Source organism: Ahaetulla prasina, chromosome 9, assembly GCF_028640845.1.
Source record: "Ahaetulla prasina isolate Xishuangbanna chromosome 9, ASM2864084v1, whole genome shotgun sequence".
In the NCBI taxonomy this organism is placed as follows: Eukaryota; Metazoa; Chordata; class Lepidosauria; order Squamata; family Colubridae; genus Ahaetulla; species Ahaetulla prasina.
In genome coordinates this window covers 15,429,884-15,446,218 of record NC_080547.1, presented here as the reverse complement: position 1 = coordinate 15,446,218, position 16,335 = coordinate 15,429,884, and the positions used below count along the sequence as shown (strand labels likewise).

The following is a 16,335-nucleotide window of genomic DNA, read 5'->3' as shown; positions in this document are numbered from 1 at the left end:
CGCGACTCAGCTGGGCATGGGGGGGGGCAGGGGCAGGGATTTTTGCTACCGGTTCTCCGAACCGCCCACCGCCATCGCTACCGGATCAACCGATCCGGTCCGAACCGGGAGCATTTCACCCCTGTGTCAAGGTTGACTCAGGCTTCCATCCTTCCGAGGCCGGTAAAATGAGGACCCAGATTGTTGGGGGAGGGGGGGGGGGCAAATATGCTGACTCTGTAAATCACTTAGAGAGGGCTGTAAAGTGGTATATAAGCCTATTGCTGATGCATGCTATCCAAAGTTTCGGGTTCACAAACTACAGAAGCCTAACTTAACTTACAACAAAGGCAAGAGCTGTTTTTAATCTCTATGGGCCAAGGTGCAAAGAACTAGGTGCATTCCATACACACAGATTACCAGAGCCTCCTTCAAAGTAATATGCAACATTGATACAACCCGTTTGTTCTGTCCCCCCTCGCCTCTGTCCGACCGATGTCTTAATTAGCTGGCACTATCAGCTCTGGCAGCAAAGTAGCGAGCGTCTGCCAAGTGACTCTATTATCTCCCTTGATGCCGATGAGTCGCCCAGGAACAAACAGTACTTCAGCTGTTAATTAAGCAGTTGATTTTGCCTGCTACGAAGAGGCATAGCAGCTCTCGCTGGTTTTATATCCTGTGGGGTGTGGCTCCATGACTCAGCACTTCCTAGGTCTGCCCCACCCCTGCTTCTGTTGTTCCCGCCTCTCCTGCCTACGAAACCTAGGGTCCAGCCAGGCCTGATTGCCATCAGCTGGGTTTAGAGGCGTGGCCTGGGGAGGGAAAGAATCAGGGGACGGAGGCCTCATTATCTCCTCCACCTGGCCTGTCTCTGGCTCCTGGAGCTGAGCCAGGGAAGCTGGTGCTCCCGGGGTAAGTCCTGATGGCACTTCCCCCTCACTTTCCAAGTCACTTTCGGGCAGGGAGCCTGGCTCGGGAGGTGCAGACACAACACCGTTTATCAGATTCACAAAAGCAGATCCGGAAACCCGAGGCTCCGAAATTAAATTTTGGCACGTCCAAAGTTTTCTACACTTTTTTTTTTTTTTAATGACTAAGCAATATCTGGATTTAGTTCCTTCATCTTTCTCGTGTGTCACCCACGACACTTTAAACTTCAAAAATGTTATTCCTGGGTGCCAAAAACCTGTCTTCCTCCCGTATACTTGTCTCAAAAATAGGACGACAAATACTGAAATGATTCAGAAACCACCCAGGCAATGTAAAAATTCCAAGTGTCTCATCCGCAGGCCAAAATTAGGAATGGTTTGATGGTATCATCCATCCTAACACAACATGTTCTATTTCGGAAGCTGTTACATGCTGTTAACTAATAAACAGATGCTGTTTTTAATTCAGCATATGTTCCTGTCATTCCAGAAGCTGCACCTCAACCCCTTATTTTGCTTCCTGTAAAATCTGAAGAAAAGAGAGAGAGAGAGAGAGAGGGAGAGAAGGAGAGAGGGAGGGAGGAAGAAAGACACTATGGAATAAATGCTCAGAGTTGTAGGCAGGGAAACAAGCTGAGCTCAGTAATGATGAATATTGTCTGAAGGAGGGAGGAAAATTTCTAATTAGCATATTAGCCATTTCTGTGGATTAAAAAAAACAAGGGTCTGCACAAAAATGGAAGGACAGTAAGAAATGTATTTAATAGAAAATCTATCTATCTATCTATCTATCTATCTATCTATCTATCTATCTATCTATCTATCTATGTAGTTCTTTGGTTACTCGGGTTTTCTCCCACGTAAAATTAGAAGTGTCTTTTTTTTTTTTAAATTTGAATTTATATCCCGCCCTTCTCCGAAGACTCAGGGCGGCTTACACTATGTTAGCAATAGTTTTCATCCATTTGTATATTATATACAAAGTCAACTTTATTGCCCCCAACAATCTGGGTCCTCATTTTACCTACCTTATAAAGGATGGAAGGCTGAGTCAACCTTGGGCCTGGTGGGACTAGAACTTGAGGAAATTGCAAGCAGCTGTGTTAATAACAGACAGACTTAGTCTGCTGAGCCACCAGAGGCCCCAGAGTTCTTGGCAATGTTTCGATGAAATCCCATTCGTCATCTTCAGGCTAGGTGTTTACAGCTTCGTGCTTCTAGGAGAAATGTCTATCTATCTATCTATCTATCTATCTATCTATCTATCTATCTATCTATCTATCTATCTCTATCTCTATTATCTGTCTATCTATCTATCTATCTATCTATCTATCTATCTATCTCTATCTCTATATCTATCTATCTATCTATCTATCTATCTATCTATCTATCTATCTATCTATCTATGTAGGTCTTTGGTTATTCGGGTTTTCTCCCACGTAAAATTAGAAGTGTCTTTTTTTTTAAAAATTTGAATTTATATCCCGCCCTTCTCCGAAGACTCAGGGCGGCTTACACAGTGTTAAGCAATAGTCTTCATCCATTTGTATATTATATACAAAGTCAACTTTATTGCCCCCAACAATCTGGGTCCTCATTTTACCTACCTTATAAAGGATGGAAGGCTGAGTCAACCTTGGGCCTGGTGGGACTTGAACTTGCAGTAATTGCAAGCAGCTGTGTTAATAACAGACAGACTTAGTCTGCTGAGCCACCAGAGGCCCCAGAGGTCTTGGCAACGTTTCGATGAAATCCCATTCGTCATCTTCAGGCTAGGTGTTTACAGCTTCGTGCTTCTAGGAGAAATGTCTGTCTGTCTGTCTGTCTGTCTATCTATCTATCTATCTATCTATCTATCTATCTATCTATCTATCTATCTATCTATCTATCTATCTATCTATCTATCTATCTATCTATCTATGTAGGTCTTTGGTTATTCGGGTTCTCTCCCACCTAAAATTAGAAGTGTCTTTTTTTTAAAAAATTTGAATTTATATCCCCCTCTTCTTCGAAGACTCAGGGCGGCTTACACAGTGTTAAGCAATAGTCTTCATCCATTTGTATATTATATACAAAGTCAACTTTATTGCCCCCAACAATCTGGGTCCTCATTTTACCTACCTTATAAAGGATGGAAGGCTGAGTCAACCTTGGGCCTGGTGGGACTTGAACTTGCAGTAATTGCAAGCAGCTGTGTTAATAACAGACAGACTTAGTCTGCTGAGCCACCAGAGGCCCCAGAGTTCTTGGCAACGTTTCGATGAAATCCCATTCGTCATCTTCAGGCTAGGTGTTTACAGCTTCGTGCTTCTAGGAGAAATGTCTGTCTGTCTGTCTGTCTGTCTATCTATCTATCTATCTATCTATCTATCTCTATCTCTATATCTATCTATCTATCTATCTATCTATCTATCTATCTATCTATCTATCTATCTATGTAGGTCTTTGGTTATTCGGGTTTTCTCCCACGTAAAATTAGAAGTGTCTTTTTTTTAAAAAATTTGAATTTATATCCCGCCCTTCTCCGAAGACTCAGGGCGGCTTACACAGTGTTAAGCAATAGTCTTCATCCATTTGTATATTATATACAAAGTCAACTTTTATTGCCCCCAACAATCTGGGTCCTCATTTTACCTACCTTATAAAGGATGGAAGGCTGAGTCAACCTTGGGCCTGGTGGGACTTGAACTTGCAGTAATTGCAAGCAGCTGTGTTAATAACAGACAGACTTAGTCTGCTGAGCCACCAGAGGCCCCAGAGTTCTTGGCAACGTTTCGATGAAATCCCATTCGTCATCTTCAGGCTAGGTGTTTACAGCTTCGTGCTTCTAGGAGAAATGTCTGTCTGTCTGTCTGTCTGTCTGTCTATCTATCTATCTATCTATCTATCTATCTATCTATCTATCTATCTATCTATCTATCTATCTCTATTCATCATCTTATCTCTGTCTCTCTCTCTCTCCATCTGTCCATCCATCATCTATCTATCTATCTATCTATCTATCTATCTATCTATCTATCTATCTATCTATCTATCTATCTATCTATCTATCACCTTTGAAATATTGTGCCTAAGATTATTGTGCCTAAGATTAGAAGACTCCTGCGAGTCCCTCGGACTGCAAGGCGAACAAACAAGTCAGTCCTAAAGGAGATCAACCCTGACTGCTCTTTAGAAGGCCAGATCCTGAAGATGAAACTCAAATACTTTGGTGACCTAATGAGAAGGAAGGACTCACTGGAGAAGAGCCTAATGCTGGGAATGGTTGAGGGCAAAAGAAGAACGGGATGGAAGAGAACGAGGTGGCTGGATGGAGTCACTGAAGCAGTAGGCATGAGTTTAAATGGACTCCAGAGGATGGTAGAGGACAGGAAGGCCTGGAGGAATGTTGTCCATGGGGTCGCGATGGGTAGGACACGACTTCGCAACTAACAAATACAAAGATTAGAGGGGAGCCAGATTAGGGGCGCAGCCAGACATAGGAAACTCTACCTCAGCTCTTGACTCTCTTTTGTGAGCAACGTAAGGAGATCCCAGGCCAGCACTTGGTCCTTGTCTTGAAGCATGAATTTATGGCAGGGCTTTATTTGCTGGAGCAAGAGGTGATCCACGCACTCCAGGACCTTCTCCTGCACAGAGGTCTCGCAGTCCATAACAACAGGGATGACCCCCATGAGCCAGGCCTTCTGCATCAGAAGGTTCTTCGGCTGTGACTGTAAGAAGGAGAAGAGACATGTTGGTTAGAAAGCTCGGCTGGCCCAATCGCGTTTATTTTATTTTGATTCTCAGAAATTTATATTGCCTGCCTATTCGCACACGGCAACTCGTGCTGAGATTTAACAAGAGTTGGAAGAGACCTTGTAGGTCATCTAGTCCAACCCCCCACCCCCGGCCCAAGCAGGAGACCCTACACCATTTCTGACAAACGGCAGTCCAATCTCTTCTTGAAAGCCTCCAGTGACGAAGTTCCCACAACTTCTGAAGGCAACTTCTGTTCCATTAGTTGGTTGTTCTCACTGTCAGAAAAGTTCTCCTTATTTCCAGGTTGAATCTCTCCTTGTTCAGTTTCCATCCATTATTCCTTGTCTGGCCTTCGGGTGCCTTTTAGAATAGTTTGACCCTTTCCTTTCTGTGGCAGCCTTTCAAATATTGGAACCCCGCTATCCTGTCTCCCCTGGTCCTTCTCTTCACTAGACTAGCCATGCCCAGTTCCTGCAACCATTCTTCATATGTTTTAGCCTCCAGTCCCCCTAATCATTTTCGTTGCTCTTCTGTGCACTCTTTCTAGAGTCTTCTGGACAGCCATGTTGGATGAGACCAAAAGCCTATAGAAAAAAACGAAAGCAGGATGTGTATCTTCTTAGACCAGGGATCCAGAACCCGTTAGAAGCAGAGGTCAGCAATAGTATGGATTAACGGATCAATTCATTCCTTCAATTTATATTTGATCGGGATGGTGTAAGGTCTCCTGCCTTGAGCAGAGGGTTGGACTAGATTAGAGGTCTTCAAACTTGGCAGCTTTAAGACTTGTGGACTTCAACTCCCGAGTTCTCGTCCGGACAAAAAACCCTTTTATTTAATTTATAGTGAATTCCTCTCTAGCGAAGTCTTTTCTCTCCCACAGTCTTTCAAGATAGTTTACAATTACCGACCTTGATCAGGCTTGGAGAGCGGCCAGGCCGATATCTTTCAGACGCCATAATACTTGGTAAGAATTCAGTAATGAACTAATTGTCTCCTGCAAACGCCACTCCCCTTTCGCTCCTCTTTTATTGCCTCTGGGAGGGGCCACCTATGGCCTTACTCCCAAGTCGACCCTTGTTATTTAGCGGTTCCCTTCATCTGACAACTCTGCACATGCGCACACTGGGAACTGTTGTCTTTGGTTCCCAAGCCTGGCCTCTTGGAAGAGAGTGACTCAGGGGGGAAGAGCCGACAGGGCATCCCTCTGCAAGACATTCCTCTCTGGCTCCGCTCCAGGTTTCAGAGGCAGGCCAGGTGGAGGAGATGACAAGGCCTCTTTCTCCCGTACCTTCCCCCTCCCAGGCAATATTTCAAGACCCAGCTGCTGACAATCAGTCCTAGTTAAATTTCAGGCATCGCAGAAAGGAGAGGCGGGAAGAACAAAAGAAGGGGTGGGGCAGGCCTAGAGAGTGCTGAGTCACGGAGCCACACCCCACAGGGTATAAAAGCAGGAGGAGCTGCTCTATAGCTTCTTGTGACGGACAAAAACTGACTCTTGGAAACTTTGGCTGCAATATTTCGAGACTAAGAATTTGGCTTCTGGATTTCTGTTTATTTCTGAACTCTTGGTTGCTCCAGCAACAAACTGCAGTTACGCTGGCTTCTGAGGAGATAAGAGAACTTGGCAGGCAATCACAGGTTCGTTGCCAGAACTGATATCTGTCGTAGGAATATATTGCTGGCAAATATAGTCAGCTCGCGTGTCTTCTTGGTTGTGGTTGGGGGGGAGACAGAACAGGAACAGGCTCCAGCTGTTTGTCTGCCTCACTGATGTCTGACTCCAAAGGCAGCAGATAACTGGCATACGGCCCTGGCCCCCTCTCTGCCTCAGACGCAGAGCACCCGTCAGAGCTTTCCCAGACTCTAGGACTTCCCCATGTTCCTCTCCAACCTCCTCACTATCCGAATCTGCTGCCAGATCCGCTGGCAGGCCACAACAGCTAGGAAAGGGGGCTCTGTCAAATACCTTGGGCCCTGGGTCCCAAATTCCAAGGATTTAGTATAATCTCCTAGGATTTGGGGGAAGGGAAGGCTAAGAAGGGGGTCAAAAGTTACCACTTTACTTGTAAGAGCTCCGTAATAGACTGCAGCGCTAACTTCCTCACGGAGATAGCCGGATCACGACAACGATCCTGGATGGTGGACAGGTCTTCTGAGGTACACGGGACCACGGTGTGCTTCAAAATTCTGGTCAACACCTGGACATCAAACAACAGAGGGGAAAGAGGCGGGGATGGGAAAAAGATAAATAGGGTAAGTTTTTTCCCAGCTGTAGCCATTTTCGATAAAAAATCCAAAGAGTTGAAAAAAGCTGATCTTGGAACTCAACTCAGAGCAAGAGACACAAAAGACCAAACTGCTATGAAAAGGAGGACGAGGGGTGATATGATAGCAGTCTTCCAATATCTCAGGGTTTGCCCCAAAGAAGAGGGAGTCAAGCTATTCTCCAAAGCACCTGAGGGCAGGACAAGAAGCAACGGGTGGAAACTCATCAAGGAGAGAAGCAACTTAGAACTAAGGAGAAATATCCTGATAGTCAGAACAATTAATCAATGGAACAACTTGCCTCCAAAGGTTGTGAATGCTCCAACACTGGAAGTTTTTAAGAAGATGTTGGATAACCATTTGTCTGAAGTGGTGTAGGATTTTCTATCTGAGCAGGGGGTTGGACTAGAAGACCTCCAAGGTCCCTTCCAACTCTGTTATTCTATTCTATTCTATTCTATTCTATTCCATTCCATTCCATTCACTATTCTATTCTATTCTATTCTATTCTATTCCATATTCTATTCCATTCACTATTCTATTCTATTCTATTCTATTCCAGTCCATATTCTTCTATTCCATTCACTATTCTATTCTATTCTATTCTATTCTATTCTATTCTATTCTATTCCATTCACTATTCTATTCTATTCTATTCTATTCTATTCTATTCCATTCACTATTCTATTCTATTCTACTCTATTCTATTCTATTCCATTCACTATTCTATTCTATTCTATTCTATTCTATTCTATTCTATTCTATTCCATATTCTATTCCATTCACTATTCTATTCTATTCTATTCCATTCCATTCTATTCCAGTCCATATTCTATTCTATTCCATTCACTATTCTATTCTATTCTATTCTATTCTATTCTATTCTATTCTATTCTATTCTATTCTATTCTATTCTATTCTATTCTATTCTATTCTATTCCATTCACTATTCTATTCTATTCTATTCTATTCTATTCTATTCTATTCTATTCTATTCTATTCTATTCTAGGAAGCTCTTTCAAATAATGCTCTAGTTTTCTATGGAGTGTAAGGTATATGGAATATAGTAAATCTGAGCCAGAGAAATTGAACCTCCATGTTTTCACTGATATATTTGCATATATTCTATGAATAACAGAATACATTAGAAGGGACCTTGGAGGTCTTCTAGTCCAACTCCCTGCTCAGAAAACCCCCCGTCCCACTGCTCAAGAAACCCTATAGTATAGGGCCTATACAATTTCAGACAAACGGTTGTCCAATCTCCTCTTGAGTGATGGGGAACCCATAACTTCTGGAGAGAAGTCCTTCCACTGTTTAATTGTTCTAATTGTCAGGAAACTTCTCAGTTGTTCTAGGTTGTTTCTCTCCTTGATTAGTTTCCACCCATTGGTTCTTGTCCTGCCTTCAGGTGCTTTGGAGAATAGCTTGACTCCCTCTTCTTTGGGGCAGCCCCTGAGATATTGGAACACTGCTATCATGTGTCCCCTGGTCCTTCTTTTCATTAAACTAGACATACCCAGTTCCTGCAATGGTTCTTCATACGTTTTAGCCTCCAGTCCCCTAATCATCTTTGTTGCTCTTCTCGGCACTCTTTCTAGAGTCTCAACATCTTTTTTACATCGCGGCGACCAAAACTGAATGAAGTATTCCAAGTGTGGCCTTACCAAGGCATTATAAAGTGGTATTAACACTTCACGTGATCTTGAGTCTATCCCTCTGTTTATGCAGCCCAGAACTGTGTTGGCTTTTTTTGGCATTTTCATTTTCATCACTTCCATCACTTTAGGATTCCAAGCGTGACAAAGCATGACATTATGGCAATGTGATGATATCTCCGGACTGGACAGAGCTCCCATTTTCAATTCTGCTTTATATGGGAATCCGTATCTTTTTATTTTTAACCCCCCCGAGACTTCACACGACGCATCAGTTTTAGAGACGAAATTGACACAACCTTCAAAAAAAAAAAAAATTAAATAAAGAGAGAAGCACTCCCAAAGGTGCTTTGTTTTTCCAAGAGGCAACTGGACTTTCTGCTTTTTCTTTGAAGATGTTTCGCTTCTCATCCAAGAAGCTTCTTCAGCTCTGACTGGATGGTGGGGGAATGGAAGGATTTATACGCCTTGCAGACAAGCTGGTCATTTGCATCCGTTTAGTGCAGCGGTTCTCAACCTGTGGGTTGCGACCCCGTTGGGGGTCGAATGACGATTTGCCAGGGGTCGCCTGAGACCATCGGAAATATGGGAAGTATACTTGCGAGTCGAAGAATCGCGCTCCAATGATTGACTCCACAAGCCAGCTGCAGGCTCTTCAAATCGCTAGCCGAATTCGGCTTCAGGCGCGATGAATTAAAAAAGAGAGAAATCTTTGCTCTGATGTCTCCCTCTCAAGCCAGCTGCAGTCACTCCCAATCGCTAGCCTAATCTGGCTTCAGGCGCGATAAACTTAATAGGGGAGGAGTCTCCACTTTAATGCCTCCGTCCTCAAGGCAATCGCAAACAGTTCAGATCGCTAGCCAATACGGCTTCAGGCGCGATAAATTCAAAACGAAAATAATTTTACGGTTGGGGTCGCCACATCGTGGGGAATTGTATTAAAGGGGTCGCAGCACTATAAAGGTTGAGAACCACTGGTTTAGTGGGTCGTTGAGGACACTTGAAGAAGCTTCTTGGATGAGAAACGAAACGTCTTCCAAGAAAAACCAGAAAGTCCAGTTGCCTCTTGAAAGAAAAAAAAAAAAGCACCTTTGGGACAACGGGGACCTGGATGTGTCCGAAGTGGTGTAGGGTTTCCTGCCTAATCAGGGGGTTGGACTAGAAGACCTCCAAGGTCCCTTCCAACTCTGTTATTCTAAATTCTAATTTGTCTGGATGCCTGGGAATCTCCATAGACGAAGAGAGAAGTATTGCCAAAGATTGTCGATATAGTGAGTTGTAAAATTTGGTGATCGAAAGAGGAACAAAGCTCTTAAGATATATAATTCCATAGCCGTTATAATGGCCCCCTCTCTTTCTTGCCAATTGTGGGGAGGGATGCATCAAAGCCGTAAAATAAACTAGCGAAATCTACAATATTCAAGGAAACCAGGATGTTGCGCCACTTTGCATTCAGGTGGGTGCTCATTCATTACCTCGCCATCCAAATTCATTACACCCTTATAAATATTCTAAACACGGGAGGGTTTCAATGTTTAAAAGTGATTTATCCAAGCGTACGTCTTTCATTACCTAGTAATAAATCTCTCGGCAGGAGAGCCGGTACTTGCCTAAGTTAAGGTCACGTTTCCCTCCCCCCCCCCTCCACCCGCCCATCGTTTTTCACTCACTTGTCACTCTTAGGGAGGGGAATTCTCGATATCGATAAGAAAACAATTGGGCTAATTTAGACATATGGCCCACGAGGAACGCCGGTTATGAATTTATACACCTTTAGTTGCAAATTACGGAGTAAATGTAGAGGAGGCAGAAGGAAGAAGGATGGCAGCAGTGACAGTAATGAACACCTGCATTTTGCAGAGATTCCAGATTTATTCTCCAGCAGGTGATGGAACAGCAGGCTTCAAACGTTAACCATTAACTCTGCTCAACGGCAGCCGAAGCCAGAACACTACGGGGATAAAAAAAAAAATACCGTATTTTTCGGACTATAAAATGCACCTGACTATAAGACGGACCTAGAATAGGAAAACAACAATAAGAAAAGGTTTTAGCATCAGCGCACCCCATTTTTGGCCGTTTTTTCAGGCCCTTTATCAGCCTGTTTTCAGGGCTTTTTTCAGCTCTTTTTCGAAGCTTTTTTTTGGCCCATTTTTGAGGCTTTTTTCCAGCCTGTTTGAGGCTTTTTTTCAGCCTGTTTGAGGCTTTTTTTTGGCTTGTTTTTTCACGAAAAAAATGGGCCGAAAAAAGCTTCAAAAACAGGCCAAAAAAAGGCCCGAAAACGGGCCATGAGGAGGCCAAAAAACAGCCAGCGGGTGAGCGGGGCTTCAGCAATATTTGGTCTATAAGACATACAGACACCCACTTTTGGGAGACAAAAAAGTGCATCTTATAGTCCGAAAAATACAGTAAAATGGAGTGGAGCTACAACCACTGAAATGAAATACTTGCCTCCAACTGGTGGACCAAGGAAACACAAAGCGATATATGGCTAGTAAAAATCAATGAGAAATGGTAGCTATAATGGCGCAGTGGCGAAAATGCTGGCCTAGAAACCAGGAGACTGTGAATTCTAGTCCTACCGTTAGGCACATTCGAGAAGCTTCTTCAGCTCTGACTTTTTATTCCCCACCATCCAGTCAGAGCTGGAGAAGCTTCTCGGATGAGAAGCGAAACCTCTTCAAAGAAAAACCAGAAAGTCCAGTCGGCTCTTTAAGAAATATAACAACCGTGACCTGGATGACTGAGAATCTCCATAGACATGCCATCCTTAGGTTTTTCAGACCGTGAAAGTGATGGTTAAAAATAGGGTTGCGCCAAATGGGTTGGCGGTCCAGTGTTTTCATTTCTGCCAATTCTGGGGTGGGGGTGTTTGAGCAAACCGACCCCAGCCTTGTGTTTTCTGAAGGACTTATTTGGCCTCTAAGCCTCCTGCTGGTTAAAAGGAACCATGGAAAAACTGTACCCTCTTGCAGGTTTTTGTGTTCTGTTCTACGACGTTACTTTTAAAGAACCTCGATCGGCCTGGACAGGAGCAGAAGAGGTGAGATACCTACCTGGAGGGCCGATTTCCTCACATTGATCTTCTCATCTATAGCTCTCTGCCTCAGGATGGCCATAATTTCTTTTCCTGTGGAAATAGGGAAAATGGGAGATTTCTCAAAACTGCCGGGTGCTCAGTTGAACATCAGAAGCGTTTAACATTTAACGCATGACAGGGTGGGCAACTTCCAGCCCTGGAACCCAATTTTGGAAGCTGTCTATAAGTTAATAAAAGGGACGCGGTGGCTCAGTGGCTAAGTCGCTGAGCTTGTCGATCGAAAGGCCAGCAGTTCAGCGGTTCGAAACCCTAGTGCCGCGTAATGGGCCGAGCTCCCGTTATTTGTCCCAGCTTCTGCCAACCTAGCAGTTCGAAAGAATGTAAAAAAATGCAAGTAGAAAAAATAGGGACCACCTTTGGTGGGAAGGTAACAGCGTTCCGTGCGCCTTTGGCGTTGAGTCATGCCGGCCACATGACCACTGAGACGTCTTCGGACAGCGCTGGCTCTTCGGCTTTGAAACGGAGATGAGCACCGCCCCCTAGAGTCGGCAACGGCTAGCACATATGTGCAAGGGGAACCTCTACCTTATAAGTTAATAATTCAAATCTTTGGCCAAAAAAAAAACACCCCACAGCTTTTTTATTTATTTAATTTTTATTTCTTTGTTTTCAAATTTGGTATGTTAGACAATTCATGTGTCTCCAGATCTGGGATGCGCTCTTTTAATATTCCCTCAGGGCTGTGGAGATTCTCAGTCATCCAGGTCATGGTTATCCCAAAGGTGCTTTTTCAAGAGGCAACTGGACTTTCTGGTTTTTCTTTGAAGATGTTTCTCTTCTCATCGAAGAAACCTCTTCCGCTCGGACTGGATGGTGAGGAAAGGAAGGATTTTTACTTCTTTATACTCCTTTATACTAAGGAGTATAAATCCTTCCATTCCCCACCATCCAGTCAGAGTTGAAGAAGCTTCTTGGGTGAGAAGCGAAATGTCTTCAAAGAAAAACCAGAAAGTCCAGTTGCCTCTTGAAAAAGCACCTTTGAGACAACATTCCCTCATCTTTTTCAGGCCTTTTCTTCCTAAATTAATTCATCATTGCCCTTTTCCTCAATCTTCCTTTCTTTTAAACCCAAATTAAAACACCACATAAAATTATCCTCTCCCTCCTTCTCTCTTTCTTTAAAAGACAATACAGGAAAAGACACGCCCCATTTTAAACCCCGGCGTACCATCAAACTCGGTGGAATCCCGTTCGTGGGTCACTTCGATGGTTTTGAAGGTTGGGAATGTCTTCAGCTGGTGGCTGGTACGACCTTTAAAAGAAGCCCCCCCCCCCTCAATAAGTTATTTCAGAAAACCCGAGAATCAGGGCAAGTAGATTTATTACTCACAGGAGCGGGCAGGGATTAAACCAACTGGGGGAAATTCTCAAAGGTGTAGGCGCAAATATGATGCCGCAGCCTCAGAAACGAGACCGATGTTGCGTTATTCTGCTGCTAGAGTGACAAACTGCGACACGTCTTCAAGAGAAAGAATTCAAGGTGGGGAACAGTGGGAGAAGACAAAGAAGAAACGGGGGGCGCACTGACTGCACCACCGACCACATTATTTCGAGCGATGCTATGTTTACTCAAGGAGATTTGATGGATGGGTTAAATGAAACGGAAGAGTCTTAACGGATGCTCCCAGAACGATTATAAACTCAGCCGAGTTCCTACTTTTTCCAGAAGCTCCTTAGCGATGCCGAACAATCCTAAAATGGCTCCCTTTTGAAGATCGTAAAACCCAGGGAAAGGTTTTTCAGGGGAAGAAACCAATTGCTCAAAGAAGCTGATTTTTTTGAGTGGGGAGATCTCTTTCCACCAGGAAATATTTCAAACAGGCGTCAAAATTGAGAAAAGAATGGGAGAGAGCACGACGGCTGGTCTCCTAGCAGGCTACACCATTGATGGTTAACTTTTCCAGACCGAGTGCCCAAAGTCCACACGAGTGTGAATGCACACACACCTGAACCCCCAAAATGTGTGCATGGCCCATGCGCCCCGCCCAGGGGTGAAATGCTCCCGGTTCAGACCGGATCACCTAATCCGGTAGCGATGGTAGTGGGTGGTTCAGAGAACCAGTAGCAAAAATCCCTGCCCCCTGCCATGCCCAGCTGAGCCACGCGATCATCAGAGGGGTTTTTTTTTTAACTTTTAAAAGCATTTTTTCTTTGGCTGAAAAAAAAGCTTCAGCCAAAGAGGTTGTAGAAAAAATGCTTTTAAAAGGCTCTGGAGATCCCAGCTGAGTTGCCTGATCGTCAGAGGCTTTTCTTTTAAAGGCAAGAAAAAAAAATGCTTTTAAAAGAAAAAAAAAGCCCCTGACGATCAGGCAACTCAGCTGGGAGCATCAGAGGAGCTTTTTAAAAGCATTTTTTTCTACAAGCTCTTTGTAGAAAAAAATGCTTTTAAAAGTTTTTTTTTTAAAAGTTGGCCACGCCCATCCAGTCACATTACCCCACCACCATCAAGCCACGCCCACAGACCCTGTAATAACAAATTTTACATTTCACCCCTGGCCCCGCCCACCTGCGCATGCACGGCAGACCAGCTGGCCGGCAGGGAGTACGCGCACATGTGCAAAGGAGCTGAACTGTGGCGGCAACTTGATGCCATCAGGGAAGGGGCTGTGTGCCCCCTCTGGCACGCGTGCTGCAGGTTTGCTATCACGAGGCTCGACTATTTACCTTCCACGTTGGTTAGAAATGTTTCAGCAGCGGTGTTCGCATCCACGACGGAAGAACAAGCGGCTGTAGAGGGAGACAAATGAAGAGGATGCGTTACTCTGTTCACTTGTGAATTTCACACCAGAGCAGCGACAAACCTCAAAAGCCCTTCATGGCAGGGAGTTGTACAGGTAGTCCTTAACTTACAACCTGTCGTGTCCCCCTCCCCCTCCGACGACTGGGTCTAGGAAGTCCGTATCAAACGTGGCAACGAAGCCTCTGCAGCTTGTCAAATTCCTTCCAGGTTTCTCAGGGCAGGCAGGAGTCCAAGTTGTGACTTCAGTAAATTAGATAAGACTTTGCTTGACTCAAGGTTGGAATGCCAAAAGCAGGTCCTTTATATAGGCTGTGGGGTGTGGCTCCATGACTCAGCATTTATCCAGGCCTGCCCCTCCCTTCCTTCTGCTGGCGTCACCTCTCAGATCTCCGGAAGCGAGGATCCTCCCACTGTGAATTCTCTTCAGCTGTCTCTACTATTGGCATCTGGGAAAGGGAGGGGTCAGAGGGAGCAGGTCCGGGTAATTGCACCACTTGGCTGACTTCCTGCTCTGACGGCTGTGTCGAAGGAACACACACTGTATGAGTGAGCTGTATTGGGCTTATCTGTTCGCTCCTGACATCCTCTCCGGGCATGGGGCCAGGGCCAGGGGCTGGAGGCACGACAGGCCGTTCATCTTTATTATCAGACTCGGAGTCTGATAACAGGACCGGTTGGAGACGGGAGAGGCCCGGCTGAGGAGGACGAGGCACAACACAACCATTCATTCAGTGACGGTTCAAAGTTGCGTTACTTATGGTTGTTTTCCGTACTACACTGCACCGGGTCAAAATTCAGGTGCTTGGCAACCAGCATGTATATATGATGGTTACAGGGTCTCGCGTTCATGTGACCTGATGCCATCCGTCTTGTAAATTGGCAGGATTCTTTTTGCTTTTTCGCCATGTATATGTCTACATCCAAACGAGACTGTGATGTTTCTCTGGGTCATATATGTGTGTGGCGCAGCTGTTAGAGTGCGGTACTGCAGGCTACTTCTGCTGACCGCCGGCTGCCTGCAATTGGGCAGATCGAATCTGTAGTTTGATTCTGACCAGCTCAAGATTGACTCATCCTTCCAAGGTCGGTAAAATGACTCTGTAAACTGCTTAGAGAGGGCAGTAAAAGCGCTGTGAAGCGGTATATAAGTTTAAGTGCTACTGCTTTATGCGTAACAGTTATCTTTTGGGAGCTCATACTTACTGCCATGCAACAGCTCTTGAATGTCCTGTACGTTTGAGACAACTTTGTTTTCCAGGCACTGAGCGAAGCTGGACAGGGCTTTGCTGCGAACAGTGGGCACTTTGTCCGAACACCGGCCGAAGATCATGACCTGAACCAGGAATTTGTGTTTCAGAAACACCTGCTCCTCTTCGGTTAAAACGACGTCCTGAACCCGCTCTGGATGTTCTAACAAAGCCAAGGCTACGTCGAGTGCAAATATTCTGTAGGAAGTCTGTTACGGAAGGAAATAAGAGGTCTATTAGCAATAGCAATAGCAATAGACTTATATGCCGCTTTACGGTGCTTTACAGCCCTCTCTAAGCGGTTTAGAGTCCGCCTATTGCCCCCAACAATCTGGCTCCTCATTTTTCCCACCTCGGAAGGATGGAAGGCTGAGTCAACCTTGAGCCTGGTGAGATTCGAACTGCCAAGGCAGCCGGTAGTCAGCAGAAGTAGCCTGCAGTACTGCACTCTGACCACTGCTCCACCACGGCTCATATTCATTTATTTTTGAACCACTCAGCCCCCTCGGAAGTCGCATAACGCAGCAGTCCCCAAACACTGTGGTTTGGTGGCCCGACGGGTGCGGAGAAGGGAGCCGGGCTACGCGAGCAGCTGGCCAGGGAGCGCAACTCAATTTGTGCAAGTGGCGGGTCAGCATGTACATGAGCCCCACATTCTGACTTCCAGAGGTC

At 44.9% G+C, this 16,335-nt stretch overlaps 1 protein-coding gene across 3 annotated transcripts in view; it reads right to left on the bottom strand.

Moving 5' to 3' along the window:
* The window catches only part of NCAPD3 (non-SMC condensin II complex subunit D3), a 71,841-nt gene that overhangs the window by 29,622 nt on the left and 25,884 nt on the right, over positions 1-16,335 (bottom strand). For all 3 annotated transcript variants that reach the window (XM_058193993.1, XM_058193994.1, XM_058193995.1), the window contains 6 exons: positions 15,620-15,872; positions 14,341-14,403; positions 12,845-12,928; positions 11,633-11,706; positions 6,716-6,850; positions 4,401-4,621 (listed from right to left, as the gene is read on the bottom strand). In XM_058193993.1, the coding sequence (XP_058049976.1) occupies positions 4,401-4,621; positions 6,716-6,850; positions 11,633-11,706; positions 12,845-12,928; positions 14,341-14,403; positions 15,620-15,872 (830 nt within the window). The remainder of the gene's footprint in view (positions 1-4,400; positions 4,622-6,715; positions 6,851-11,632; positions 11,707-12,844; positions 12,929-14,340; positions 14,404-15,619; positions 15,873-16,335) is intronic.